Genomic DNA, 14,260 nt, shown 5'->3' with positions numbered 1-14,260 from the left:
TTATCCTCTTGCCAGATCCCGTTCTCGCTAGTAAAAAACCCAGGTAGGATCTAATGTGTAAATTAACGTCTTGAATTAGTCATAACATTTTACCTTATATTTATTTTTGCTCTTATCACAAACATTCGAAAAAGACTGATGAATAAAATCATCAAAAGAACTGTATCATTTTCCTAGATGGTCTCATACTCTACATTCAGTGCGTCATTCTGATGAATCAGTTGTCCCCCCCTCAAGCCTGCCTACTCTATGACCGGCGCCGGCGCGTTTTATAAACCAACAAAAGGTCGACACAATAGCTCATCCGTTCGGTCAGTCAGCCACAGACGCGCGAGTCGAGAACACGTTAGCGCGCGTTTTAAAACGAAACAAAAATCTTTTAATCTTCTAAAATGTTGTTCTACATTACTTTAACAGTGCTGCTGGCCAGTTCACAAGCCAAATTTTGGACGGATTGTGGTAATTATTTCATTTTTGTTATAATTTTAGGTGTTTGGTAACCACGTTATCTGAGAAGCGTTTAAGTTTTATTAGTAAATTGCGTATTGTATTACGGTAGGATTGTTCCTGTGCATGCTCCTGTATTGAGGTCGAAATCACTTCCTGGGAAGTTTTTTTTGGCTATATTAACTTTGCTGTGCTTATTGCTCTATTGTATTTGTAGAGGAGATATGGAGAAATATATAGACCCAAAATATCGTAATTTTCAGAACAAAAATATACATGAGTCCTACAAAATATGTCCCTCTATCATTCAGATATTAAAATCTAAGCGAAAGCAAGTAAATGGAAGTCTATAATACAAAGAGCGTACATAGTAATTTCAAAAATTGTAAAACTAATATTACAACCACTAAACTTAATAAAAAATAACATGCAAAATAAAATATTGCTTAATAAACACGTAGTTTACTAAAGTAAGCTCCATTTTACAAAACTACGTTCAGTATTAGACTTTAAATAAATCATTTATCTACAAGTAACAACAAAATGCCTACTATGTTATCGTATTTAAAACAATGACATTCTCTAAACTGTCATTAACAATAATAACAAACTATCTATCATTGTTAATACATGTAGTACCTAAGTAATAATACATATGTACGCACGTGCACATAGTAAAGACGACTATTGTTTACAACTACTACCAATACTATCTCGTTGAAATGCCATTCTAATAATATAACAATAGTCAGTTGACTATCGAGTGACTATCCAGAAATTTTATTGTGAACTTTGAAGATTACTCAACATTTGGTTGCAAGATATTTTAATATTTTTCGATTTTCGAGGAAAATATTTGCCTGCCCAAATATTGTTCTTTGAATAAATATCCGACATAACTCACTTTTGACGATAAGAAGTATCGGAGTTTATTACGATAGTCTAGTCTTTTTAAATACCTTTGATAATCTTATTTTACAAACTTGAAACTAGATGTTTCAGTTTAGTTAAATAGTTTTGTCCAATTAAATTACTTATGTACTCATTTTCATCGAATTAAAAGTTTTATTCACTTTTATACTAGGTCAGTAAAATTGGGGCTGGTTGATAAACGCGAAGAATTCAAATCTAATATATAAAATTCTAGCGTCACAGTTTTCGTTGCCATACTCCTCCGAAACGGCTTGACCGATTTTGATAAAATTTTTTGTGCTTATCTGGTATCTATGAGAATCGGCCAACATCTATTTTTCATACCCCTAAGTGACTCTATTTTTTTATTTATATGGCAAAACAACGTCTGCCGGGTCAGCTATTAAATTGTAAATATCGCTATCGTATGAAAGAACATTCGATACTTTTATGCTTTGTGTATATTTTCATATCATAACTGTTTATTAGCAATATCTAGTGGACCTCGGACCGTTAATAACGCAATCTGTATCAAAGTTCAACGAACTTTATCACCTCTATTATAACTACCCCACGTATCAACTCACTGCTAAATAAAACAGACGCTTCTTGAAGATAATAGTTTGGTTTATTACTTTAGAGTGAGAATAGAAGAATTGACATATGACAGATGACAAATTTCGTTTGAAGGGTGTCAATTTCCGACTAAAAGTTTCAACCTTACATATATATTTTTTGTTTTACATATAAACCCTTGCACCCTTTGCCATGTCGAAGTGAAACCAATAGCGATAATTATCAAAATTTCTCGAGGTAACTCAAGAGTATTTTTCGATCATTCAAATAAGAATACTGAAAATGCTTATCACAGTACGTTTGTGTAGATACTAAACTGTACACAGCAGTTATTACTTTTATAAGAATTGGTCTTATTTGTCTAAAATCAATTAAACAATGACTCCTTCCAATTTATAATTCTCTCGTTTTCCGCCCACGGTTATGCTCGCGTGGAAATTTATCTCCGATAAGAAATTTCCAAAAATCCTCTACACAGTATACACTTTCTAAGGAATATTCATGCCAAATTTCAGCTTCTCGCGTTTAGTAGTTTCGGCTGAACGTTGTCTGTCAGTTAGTAACTGTAGAATTTTATAAATAACATGTCTTTTTTGTACCAAATCAACATTTCAAACGAAAACAAAACTACGTAAATATGACTCAGTTACCAACAAATAAAGCACGTGCACAAATTACGTTACAAGCAATAAAATAGTTTATATAAGCAATAACTAGTAACAAGGCTGTTTAATACACTATTACAGCATTATTTATACTTCTTATATACTTGTCATTAAAATTTTACACGCGCAAAATTTTGAATCGATTTCCTACACTCCAAATCGAAAGTGGAAAAATTGGTTCCGTTAAATGAGGTGCATGTGGTTTCCGTTTTTCAAATAAAATGACTACATAGTTAGGTACTCGATATTTGTTAGTGGTATAGAATAATAACAAAGGTCTTGAAGCATGTAGTGTCTACTGCACTATATTTTTGCAAACTTTGCAATGATTAAGAACCCACTGAAGTGACCACGAAGATGTCTTTCTGTCTCGGGAAATGTTTACTAACGTTTTGTATAGTTATCAGGATATTGAAAATTGACACCTCTCTATTTCACTACTACATTTTTTTATTGTAAAAATACTCTGTCGGTTTACTCCCGTCTTATGAGCCCGTTTTAATAATTTCAATCTGACGTACCCTGTCGGCTTACACACGTCATAAGAGCCCGTTTTAACAATTTCAATCTCAACAAATACAATCGCACTCTAATAGTAGTAAGCCTACAGAACAGCGCCATTACATGCGCCTTTAAAAGCATACTAACACAATTAAAAGTCAGTGTTTGATAAATTTTATATCGGAGATATATCATACGCTTATGGGTCTCAGCACACATATGGGATCGGAAAGGGATCGTCATCGTATCGCCTCGAGCCGTTCAGAATGGTTTGTATTAAACTCCCTACTGCAACGCACACTAATCGGAATAATAACGTAATCGCCTCGCCTCGGAACAGGCTCCGAACTTGAATTCCCGCGCTTACGGCTCATCGTCCCCGCGCTTACGTTTCTCCGTCCCCGCGCTTACGTCTCTCCGTACCCGAGCTCACATCTCTTCGTCCACCCTTTCCCCTTTCCCCTCCCGCGACTTGCCTGCTAAAGACGCCGCCAAGTGCTATATGGCTATGATAGCCAACTCACGTATTGTAAACCAAGACATAACAGTGCGCTACACTTAACGTTTGGATTCAAACTGATCTGGTGCCAACCAGGTCAGCCAGGGGGCGGCGAGGCGTAAGCGCGGTGTCGCCTAGCCGTAGCCGAGTTGACGTACAGGCGCTGCTGATACGCTTTCGTTACGTGCATACGGTAGGTTGACGCCTGGTTGACACCGAGGCGAAAGGCGTTACGGTTACGATCCCTTTCCGATCCCATATGTGTGCGGAGACCCTATTTCTCCTTCGAGTTAAATAAGAATGAAGTAACCAACCACTCGCTGGCTCTACCTTTTAAATAGCTAATTGGATAAACAAATACTGCACATAACGTGTGCTCCATTCATATATAGTCTTATTTATCATAACTTTGTATCACAGACACAATCGTAGATTCCTAGTCATAACTGCTGTTACACCGCCCATTCATAATTCTACTTATACTTATCTACTTATGTAGCTCTTATTGTATGACGCAATGCATCTAGCTACTTTAACAGTACTACACAGTTAGATGATTATGAGTTATTTTACATTTGCATATAAGTGTAGGAGAACGAAGTCTCGATTGATAAATGTTAGATACCTAACTTATCCGAAACTGGTCATTAGCCACGAAATCTTGCGAGATGACGAAACTGAGCGGGGCAGTATAATAATGCATTACTTACCCCCAGTTTCTGAGGTACATTTAGCGGTAGTTTATCTATTTGATAGCGTTGAAACTCATATAAAAAACACTATGGAATAGATAAATTATTACCGCTAAATATACTTAGAAACCGGGGGTTAGTATAGCATAATATTGAATAATGAGTATTATATAAGAAAAGAACCTATTGCAGGTAATAATTATTAACACTGCAATTAGCGTGTTAAGTATTAGCATTTTGTAATGGCGGCAATATGGCGATAACCAAAATGAGATTGATGTGTGTGCAGAATTCTTGAGCCATTTTTTTTAATTAGTAATAGAATCGACGCTAGAAATGAAATTAAAATTAGACGTTTTTAGTTACAAAATTATTTAATTGTTATTATTCACAAATATTATGCATATTTCTGGGTATTTTGTCATGTAAGCTAGATTGTTGACAGGATAAAGTTTATTATTTTTAAATTATTTGAAATCCTTCCTTAATATGTATCGCAAAATTATAATTATCGTTATTGTTATTATATAGAACCAACATTGCTGAAATGTTATGATTATAATTTTTGAAATACACTGTACTATTAAGCATGTTCATTGCTCCAGTCACCAATATCTTCATATTCATAAGACAACATATTTATGTAGGTATATAACTATTTTTCAATGCGTTATGCTTTTGGCCATCGATGTATAACGAGTTGCATGGAGAAAACGTTTACGTACGTTTTTAGAAAAAAGCGATGTTTTATAGATTATGTATAAAATATATGTATGCATATAGGTTATAATAATATGCTATGATAGCAGCTAACTCTCTTAAACTTCACCATACATATAAAATAGTTATCACGCATAGATTAATAAAAAAATCTACATCATTTCCCAAAACCAGATTTCCGTAAATCATTTTACATTAAACAACGATGTTTTCCGTAACTCTACATTCGTAATCCATAGTATATAATAAGTATAATAACTATATTACCGCGGCTCATTAGTTTTTACCCAATAATAATGTATATTTAATAGTTTGTGCGACAAACAACTACAATCACGTTATTAAGCTGATACGAGATAACAAACATTTGAAATAATACTTTATGTTTAAATAATAACTGCTGGGTTTCGTTTTTGTATTATGATATATTTACTACGCTACGCAGTAAAATTAGAACTTGTTTGTCTGATTTCAGTCTTTATAAGACAAAATAATCTACAATCGATGTGTCGTATAAAATAGTAATAATGAATTTAGAAGTTTATTTTACCTACAAAAAAATCTAGACTATTTATACAAATTGATGAGTTATTATAGTAATAATGTATCGTCTGAAGAATTATAATATATATAAGAATGTAGTGCTACAAAATCGACTCTGCTCAAAGTCTGTTACTCCCAAATTATAGAAATAATTTGCTCACTTCAAATACCTGTAAATGTTTCATGAAACGTGTAGGCTACAATCTTACGATCAAGACAAAACAAGGACTTGTTCAACCAACTACGTTTATTGTTTACCAACAGTCTATGAAAACATGAGGTAGTAGACATCAAAACTGGTACATTTGTCGTGTTTACTACGATTTACGAACAAACTTTAGTCATCTGGATTTATGCTAAACCAAATTAACAAACCAACTCAAACTAAATATCATTATTTCATAGCCAGTTTCACGGTAGGGACACCTAGCTGACCACAAACAAGCTCTTGTATAGGTAAAGTGCCTATACAAGAGATAATTGAAAAAAGCAATAATATTTTCCAGACTACCTGTGTTTTAGGTCTAGGCAGTGGTTTAGGTCACCACGCCAACACCACTGCGTAGGGAGGTCGTGGGTTCGACTCCCACACGGAGCAATTATTTGTGCGATCCACAAATAATTGTTTCGGGTCTGGGTGTGCTTTGTGTCCGTTGTTTGTATGTTTGTAAAAGTCTCCGTGACACAAGAGCAATTCTTAGGGCGTGAATTGTCTATAAAACAATTAAAAAAAGTGTTGTTCTTTGCTTAGCTAGGAAGACTGTATTATCTAAATAGTCCTGTGAATTCTTTTTTCACGACTTTCACTTTTTTCTTTTTTCAAGACATGCATTTGACTTGCACAACAGATCAGACATCTGAAAGTTGGCATCAGGAAACTGGAGTAATGCACTCGACGTGATATTATACACACATTCGTAAAACCACGACTAACTCCCATAGGGGTAGGTAGAGACCAAACAATACCGCTTGGTACGATCCTTACAAACTTCCCTTGCTTCATCCACATCGATACATTTTGCCATACTTTATTGAAAAAGACAACAATTGAAAAAGCCTTAGCTAATAACAACAACACAAGATTGACAGCAAAAAGACTCTGTTTTTTAGATGATCATATTATATTTCTTTATTTCGCCATACAAGCTTTAAAAACCAGTGCAACAATACAGCAAGGCCCATTAACCTGTCGATGACCTTGCACGAGGGGTCGATGTCGATCACACAATGACCGTGCTTGATTGCACCTGTTTGTTTTCTACATCCGTCGCCCAATCTTTATGTATAATCTGATGCAAACGGACGGGACAATATCCCTGCTTTCAATATCATTGTTAATGTGGCGTTTAGGTCAAAAATGCAGTTCAAACCATCAATTGTCTTGAAAAGGTCTTGTCATACCTACTCTATATCGGAAGGTCGGCAAGGACTTGCTAGTATGGGTATCCAAGATCACCCCCAAATATAATAATAAGCCTTATCACAAAACGAGTTAAAAAGATAACAAATGTTAATGAGCACTGTTTTTCACAGTTGTTGAGAAGGTCATAATTTTCAATTACAACCTGATTTCAACTAACAAAGACTACAGCTCACCTTATCTCTTTTACTCGACTGCACGATGCAAAGGAGGGTGATGTGTTTAATAAGGATCCGTACCCAAAGAGCAAAAACAGGTCCCTAGAACTGAGACTTCACTGTCTGTATGTTTAACTTTTAATTAGTCTATTTCACTCTATTATTGTGCAATAATCAATTACTTAACCTCATATTATTTTTCTTGCAGGTTCAAAACTAGCGAGTGTACAAAGTGTGGGCGTGAGCGGGTGTGCCGAAGATGCCAAGGAGTGTGTACTCAAGAGAAACACTAATGCCACCATCAGTATTGACTTTACACCATGTAAGTATTAGAAAAGATCTTTATAATTGGTATCTAACGAGTAAATAGACACTAAGTGAAAATAATACAACGGATGTTGAATTTTGGAAAAAACTATTTTACCTGTTTATGATTTCGATTGTTTTAGTTTTACGATTGTTGTTAAAGTTTAATGTGTGTGTTAAGGAATCTCGGGCATCTCAATATCGTAATTTTTCTGAGTCATCATTTTAATATTATTTTACTAAATATTCAACAATAAATTATTGTTATTCAATTAATTATTAACAGTACCATACTTATTAATTCAGCTAACGTTTTATCAGAAACTTGTCCGCAACCTAGTTTTCCTGTTTTTAATTGCATACAATACATACTTACATTGCGTTAACGAATATATATTGAAACAGAATTACATAAAAAAATTACAATCACTGGCTTATTTCAGGGATTAGTCTATGTAGTTCAACGGTTATAAAAAAAACTATTAAGTTGATGTGCCTATTTTTTCGTATAGCTAATGTTACAATATTCCTTTAGATACAACTTATTAAGTTAATCAAAAACATACCTACACTGACATTAATTATATCAACGTGTAGAACGAAAAGGTAACTCAAAAACCTACCATAGAACGACGACCCATCTTTAAATTATCCGCGTCAAAGGTTCTAACCACAAATTATCAGCTGATCAGTGATCGCAACAAACATTTTATACTTCAAAATCTTAATTCTAATCAATACTATTTGTAATTCCAGCTCAAGACGTGAAAGGTCTTCAGACCATCGTCCATGGTGTGATCATGAACCTGCCTGTGCCGTTCCCCATGCCTCAGCCTGATGCCTGCAAAGACAACAACCTCTCCTGTCCGTTGCCTGTAAGTATCTTAACACTTATAGCAGATCTAGAGTAATTCGGTAGTGTATGCGACTGCCACGCAAAAATTTCGGGTTCGAATCCTGGGGGCGATGATCAGGGTAATAGAAAGTGTGCCTGTGTAATGTGTACCTATGTATTTGGACACTAAAACAGAGGTTTCTACAGTTTGCTGGTTTCAGTCAAACTGGCTGCCGTAGCCAGATATAAGCCAGGAGAACGTTAATACGTGCTTTCACTCAGTACCCAGTTCAAAACCAGAAGTATTTAAAGGTCAAAATTCGGCAATCATATAAAAAGCAGTCAAAGAATTGCAGTCAGACTCGTAGCAATTCGTAGCCAAATTTTGCTACGACGTAGAGGGTCTACGCAATTAATTTAAATCTTAGATATTGTTTGATAAAAGGCTTTTATTTTATTACGCATAGGATTACGAACTAACTAAGATAAATACATATATTATGACAGATACAAGTGCTTGCTTTAATGTTGCATAGTGCCACTCTCAGTATTGTCATTATTTTAAAACCTGTTTAGTAAACAAATAGGCTTGTTGTTTCACCCCTCGCCTGGAAGGTTGAACGAAAATTACCCTTCTAAAATACAGATCATTATTCACCCGATATTCTTCATAGCTAACGAGTACAATTTGTAACCAAACACCTTCTTTTTCAGGCGGGTAAAGAGGCCAGTTATAGAACCACCATGCCTGTCTTGAAATCTTACCCGAAAGTGAAAGTCGATGTCAAATGGGAACTTAAAAATGATGAAGAAGAAGACCTCGTCTGCGTCATGATCCCAGCAAGAATTAACTAATAACAAAAATACGTAAAAGCACTTACTTTTCCTCATATTTATTTTAATATTTTTCTTTTATACCAAAAACTATGGATGCTAGAGATGGGAAATTGATTTACGGTTTTTTACGAACGATAATCGATATCGATCTAAAATAACTACGAACGAATCAATTGTCATTATCGATTAGTGGAAACTAATTACTTACATAAAGATCTGTTGTATTTTACCCACTTTTAATTTCTCATACTTAAATTATCAGATTTCTCTTTAGTAGCCCATAAAAAAACGTATTTTTCTAAACTTTTATTGTCATTGCTGGGCTATTTGAGGCTGTGTTTTTTATATCATTTTTTCAATTGTTTTTCTAAAATGTTTTGCATAGATCTTAAGCAATATTACAAAGCAACAAAAAATCATTTGTTTACGATATTTCTTTGATTTATTTGAACACTTCGTTTTGTGACACGTTTTTTTTACACATTTTGTAAACTTTTTTCTTTTGTTCACATGTTTTCGTGAAACACATCTGTGCATCACCTTGTGATTTCCTTAATTTATAATAATTGTTTCAATTAAACATAATAATGTAGGTTAAGGATTGTGGTTTTGTACATTATAATAATTATGTAATTATTTGTTGTTTTATTTTTTACGTAGGTAGATACTTTTGAAACAAAAATCCTTTTTCATCCTTACGGTTGTGAAAATGTAATAGCAAAATAGGAACCTTAAATAGTAAAATATTCACCTACTGAATCAATGCTTCGCAGATAATAGCTTAGCCACGAAAAGTAAAATATTTAAGTTATTGCTGGCTAAGTCGTCAAAATTAAAACTTTAGCGGCTGATTTTTGTGTCTAACCAATGAAATAGATAAGACTAGAATAAAGAGCTTTACCTCTATACAATGAACATAGGTACCTATTTATAACGTAACACGAAGAGTTAAAGAGGCTGACATAGGTTAATGACCTGTGTCACTCTCGTATTATATAACCACTTCTTTAATACTGTGTGTAGGTACTGTTTATGTTCCTACAACTAGCATACAAATACATAATATTAAAATTAATTTAGGCCAGTTTTGTTTATTGTTGCTACCCAATTACGACTGCTAGTAGTCTTATTTATTTTGTCTTTACCAGCCGTCTGTAGACTTTGCTACCCTTTCAAGCCCGTCAGAAATGACTTATTGGACTAATAACTTAAGTTCGACTATCGGTGAGTTACACAGTTATATTTAGACGCTTATTATTTTACCAAATTAATAGCCTGTTTGAAAACTTCTGTATAACCATTAGTAAGCTACGAATCTGACTATACCATAATTTTAAATGCATTTAAGGGGACAAATGCAGTTTTAACGATAAAGACATCCTAGAATCGAATCTGAAACTTCTGCTATCATAAGTAATTGCACTCTACCACATTACTACTATAAACTTAGCATTCAATAATTTACTAGATGGCGTTACTATCAAGTAATGAGATTTAGGGAAAAGAAAATGAAACAAGTTTTTATCAAATCTATAAAAAATATTACTGTTACAAAAATATACATATCTTCATTGCTATATATTCAGACTGAAGTTTAAAATGTGGTCAAACGTATCAGTCTTGCGCGGTTTCAGCAGCTCCAGATAAGTGCCTACAACCTAATGGTTAGGTAATCAAAGATTTTAACTATGGTTTTCATAGTATTTGCTTCTTTAATTATCCAATAGACGGCACTTATCCAACCCGTGAAATCGGACTTCAAACTTAGAAAAACTGTTTTTTCTTGACTAGCATAAAGTTTTATTACTTTTGATTCAATCTTCTACATAAGCCATTGCAAATGCATCAGCTGTCATGATATTTGTCAGACTCTCTTGCTCGCACTTACATACAATATGTAAGGGGGCGGCTAAGGGAGTTTGATACATTCCTATGATTGGCCATAATTAGAAATAATCGACTTCATATTTCGCTGGACCCTATTCGTACTTCGTTCTTATTGAAGTGACTTTTTGCATAATTGCGATACACTCACTATTTAAGTTTACCTAGTAGGACGGTAGATCCCTCGACCAGCGAGAAGGCAAGCGTGCATCGAAATTATAAATTGGAATGCTACCTTTATCTTCCCTAGTGGCGCAAGTCATTGCCATATATGTAACTCTACTCAAAATACTGATTTAGTATAACAAAATTAAATTCTGTAAACATTGACATTTAATTTTGCACCGACATTTATTCTAAACTCATTATTTCTTCTTAATAGTCTCCTTACATCTATCACACAACTGAGATTCAGTTTTAACCTTTCTAAAACATATATTAAATTCAGTATTCACTATTTTTCTATACATCGATTCTTTTACAGGCACTGAATTCTCCCTACTACACTCACTTACATACATATTGTACATTTGTACCTTACTTAAACTTGGATCTAAGTACTGCTTTTTCTTACAATGTTGTATGATCGGTTTAGAGTCTACCGTAGTGAATGAACATATGTGTTTCCGAACTCTGTCTTTTACTTCTATTGGTAAGGCATGCGTACTGGCTTTGTTATGACCTCTGCCATCTGGTTTAGGAGTATTCACATCAGTTTTCTTCATATGAACGTTGTAAATAGGTTTCTGAGATATAGCTAACGTTCCTAGATAAAATTTCTTGCATACCGTATGTCTATCAGACTTTAATTGGAAGAAATATTTGAAACAATACTTTCTTTTGTGTATATCGCACCTATTCCGTCTAGTGTAGTATCGTTCTGTTGTACTGAGGAGGAAAAATCGTTTCTCATTGGCATTTAATGAGTAGAAAGCTTTGAATATCTGTTCTCTGTCGGCATCAGATATCTTTTCACTGCATTTATACTTGCAGCTCTTCAAGCAGTCTTTTGTCGTTCTTATTTGTCTCTCCGGGACGAACTTCCCGCGTCTGCTAATGTATGCCTCGCCTCGTTGATGTTGTAACTTGCGAACGTTTGACACCCATGCTGTCGGGTTGGCGGTTCGTCTACGCGTACCTTTTGTCTTTTTGATTTTCTCTGTGCTGTTTGTGTTGCAACTGGAATTAGAAATTAAACACATTATTATAAAATCAATTGCACCCATGCAAATTGTAATTTGTTACAATTATGAAGAGGGGTTGTGAATTCAATGCCCAAATGTATCAAACATTTAGTATAGGTAGTACTGGTTACTGAACCAATAAAATTCTTTTAATAATTCAGGTTCTAGACTAACCTGGAGACTAACTGCTAGTGCGATTTTTTTTGGTTCACAGTAAAAATTTGAGTAATAAAATAGAAAAGAATTACAGTACATTACTTACTTCATTTCTTTTTCAACTAACTGCATCTCAGGCTCAAGCTTAGCTAGCAGACTGTGTTCTTTCTGACTCTCACCCAAATGTTCTTTAGGATACTCATACTGTTTATAATACGGCGACATCCCATTCACAAGCATATGCTGCGGCAAGAGCACATGAGAAGCTATCTGTAAAGACTGCGTCATGTCCGAACTTTGTAAAATCTGAGACTGGTTTTGCAACGGTTGTAAGTTCTGCAAACCTTGTTGACAAGACATAACGATTTGATTCTGCGATATTTGTATTTGCGTTTGTATTTCTGTCACATGGTGGGAAGATACTGGTAGTGTGAGAGAGTCTGTCATTGACTGCTGGTAAGTCAGCTTGCCTTGAGAAGACGGTAACGGTGGATGAGATATGTGAATCGTATTTGATACAGATGGCTGGTAGACTTGTACTAAATGTGGTATGGCAGGCTGTTGCTGTAGTTGCTCCATTTTTAACTGGAAATTAATAAATTATTTATCAATTATATGCTGAGTAAAAAAGAATATTTGCTGTAATTGAATATTTTTGTTTTATATATTTTAGTTAGGTACATATTGTTAGCTTAATTAACTCCTCTCTTATTCTGTGAGGGAAGGGCATTAATGATACTTTTTTTAAATTTCCAGTACCTACCTATCCAGCTTTGAATTATGTCATAAAATGTATTCTTCGCAATTCAGGTGACAACTTTAAATTAAATTCAGATTTAGGTCTAATTATGCGGATGTTCGTGTTAAAAATAGCACAAATCTTTATTTGAAGATAAACTTACAAGAATTAAAACGTAAGTCGGTAATCAAATTAGATTTAAAAGGAAAACAAAAGCAGATTGTAAGCAGATCGTTAAAATGATAAATGATACATTATACAATGTAATACTAACTTTTTTTACCTTAAATATAATACAGATAAGAAACAAATAAATTTCAAAACTTGCGCGCACTTTGGTTAATTTATCCAAGTAGATAAATAAAATAACTATGACAGAGTTCTATCTTATTTTGAATTTTACGTAAACAACAACAAAATTAAATAGTTAGCCGATGCAACTTCGGCACACTAGGATAAACGTTCAAGCGTCAAGCGTAGCGTCTTTTTGTACTTTTGTTACGTCAAAACGAATAACTGATAGTGTTTTCTCCTTCACGCACATTATTAAAATTAGAGACAACAAATATTTTTTCTTATGCTGCAAATATAAAATAATACAGAGCAAGATGCCGTGGAACGCACGTAGTGCTGTACCCAAACGTAAATAAGTTACGGTAATTTTTAACCGTTTATTTTTAATCGAATTATTAAGTATTTTATTACGTACTGTCTTTAACTAAATTTGTTTAAAAATTGCAGAAACATCTGATCAGGTAAAAAAACATATCAAGAAATATACAATTTTTATTTTTCAAGTAACCTATTGTCCTAATCAGATGAGAATGTAGGTACTTCAATCGTTTAAAATATTTCCAATTTAATTATCCGGTGTAATGTTCATAGCGACGAAATGTAATCATAATCATCAGATAAATATTTAAAGTTATAAGTTCAGTCAACACACTCAACACTCATTAGTTTTATTTCTTGCGGACGAGTCTTGTGGTATCGAAATTATTGTGTAATTGCGTACCTATATAGCTGTTATGTCTCCTCTTTTTAGATATATCTACGTCATGTAGATTATTAAAGATAGGTATTCTTACTAGTCATCAGACATTTGCAAACTTCCATTCTGTTGGCTGCAGTTGAATAGAAACTGAATTTCACACTGCCAACATCGTTTTTTTGGTAGGTATAGTAA

At 34.0% G+C, this 14,260-nt stretch overlaps 2 protein-coding genes across 4 annotated transcripts; one reads left to right on the top strand and one right to left on the bottom strand.

Annotated features, from left to right (window-relative positions):
* Nucleotides 1-284: 284 nt before the first annotated feature.
* On the top strand, nucleotides 285-9,747 carry LOC142977120 (ecdysteroid-regulated 16 kDa protein-like). The gene is made up of 4 exons (XM_076120843.1): nucleotides 285-459; nucleotides 7,342-7,455; nucleotides 8,196-8,314; nucleotides 8,989-9,747. The coding sequence occupies exons 1-4, from the start codon at nucleotides 393-395 to the stop codon at nucleotides 9,127-9,129; spliced, it is 441 nt and encodes a 146-aa protein (XP_075976958.1). The 5' UTR covers nucleotides 285-392; the 3' UTR covers nucleotides 9,130-9,747.
* Nucleotides 9,748-9,877: 130 nt separating this feature from the next.
* LOC142977119 (uncharacterized) lies at nucleotides 9,878-13,522 on the bottom strand. 3 transcript variants are annotated; one of them, XM_076120840.1, is made up of 3 exons: nucleotides 13,349-13,522; nucleotides 12,442-12,920; nucleotides 9,878-12,174 (listed from the first exon to the last, which is right to left on the bottom strand). In XM_076120840.1, the coding sequence occupies exons 2-3, from the start codon at nucleotides 12,912-12,914 to the stop codon at nucleotides 11,361-11,363; spliced, it is 1,287 nt and encodes a 428-aa protein (XP_075976955.1). In that variant the 5' UTR covers nucleotides 12,915-12,920; nucleotides 13,349-13,522; the 3' UTR covers nucleotides 9,878-11,360. The 3 variants fall into 3 exon arrangements, with proteins under 3 accessions (XP_075976955.1, XP_075976956.1, XP_075976957.1); XM_076120841.1 differs by having other exon boundaries at nucleotides 13,358-13,522; XM_076120842.1 differs by lacking the exon at nucleotides 13,349-13,522 and adding an exon at nucleotides 13,099-13,133.
* Nucleotides 13,523-14,260: the final 738 nt, after the last annotated feature.

Source organism: Anticarsia gemmatalis, chromosome 12 (genome assembly GCF_050436995.1).
Source record: "Anticarsia gemmatalis isolate Benzon Research Colony breed Stoneville strain chromosome 12, ilAntGemm2 primary, whole genome shotgun sequence".
Classification (NCBI taxonomy): domain Eukaryota; kingdom Metazoa; phylum Arthropoda; class Insecta; order Lepidoptera; family Erebidae; genus Anticarsia; species Anticarsia gemmatalis.
Note: the sequence above shows the minus strand (reverse complement) of the source record. Positions and strands in the feature narration are given on the sequence as shown.

Excerpts from the sequence above, each read along its gene's own strand:
- LOC142977119 (XM_076120840.1), bottom strand. The coding sequence starts at position 12,914 with ATGGAGCAACTACAGCAACAGCCTGCCATACCACATTTAGTACAAGTC. Across the intron at positions 12,175-12,441 it reads TTAGTTGAAAAAGAAATGAA|TTGCAACACAAACAGCACAG; the intron begins GTAAGTAATGTA and ends TTCTAATTCCAG.
- LOC142977120 (XM_076120843.1), top strand. The coding sequence starts at position 393 with ATGTTGTTCTACATTACTTTAACAGTGCTGCTGGCCAGTTCACAAGCC. Across the intron at positions 7,456-8,195 it reads CAGTATTGACTTTACACCAT|CTCAAGACGTGAAAGGTCTT; the intron begins GTAAGTATTAGA and ends TTGTAATTCCAG. Across the intron at positions 8,315-8,988 it reads ACCTCTCCTGTCCGTTGCCT|GCGGGTAAAGAGGCCAGTTA; the intron begins GTAAGTATCTTA and ends CTTCTTTTTCAG.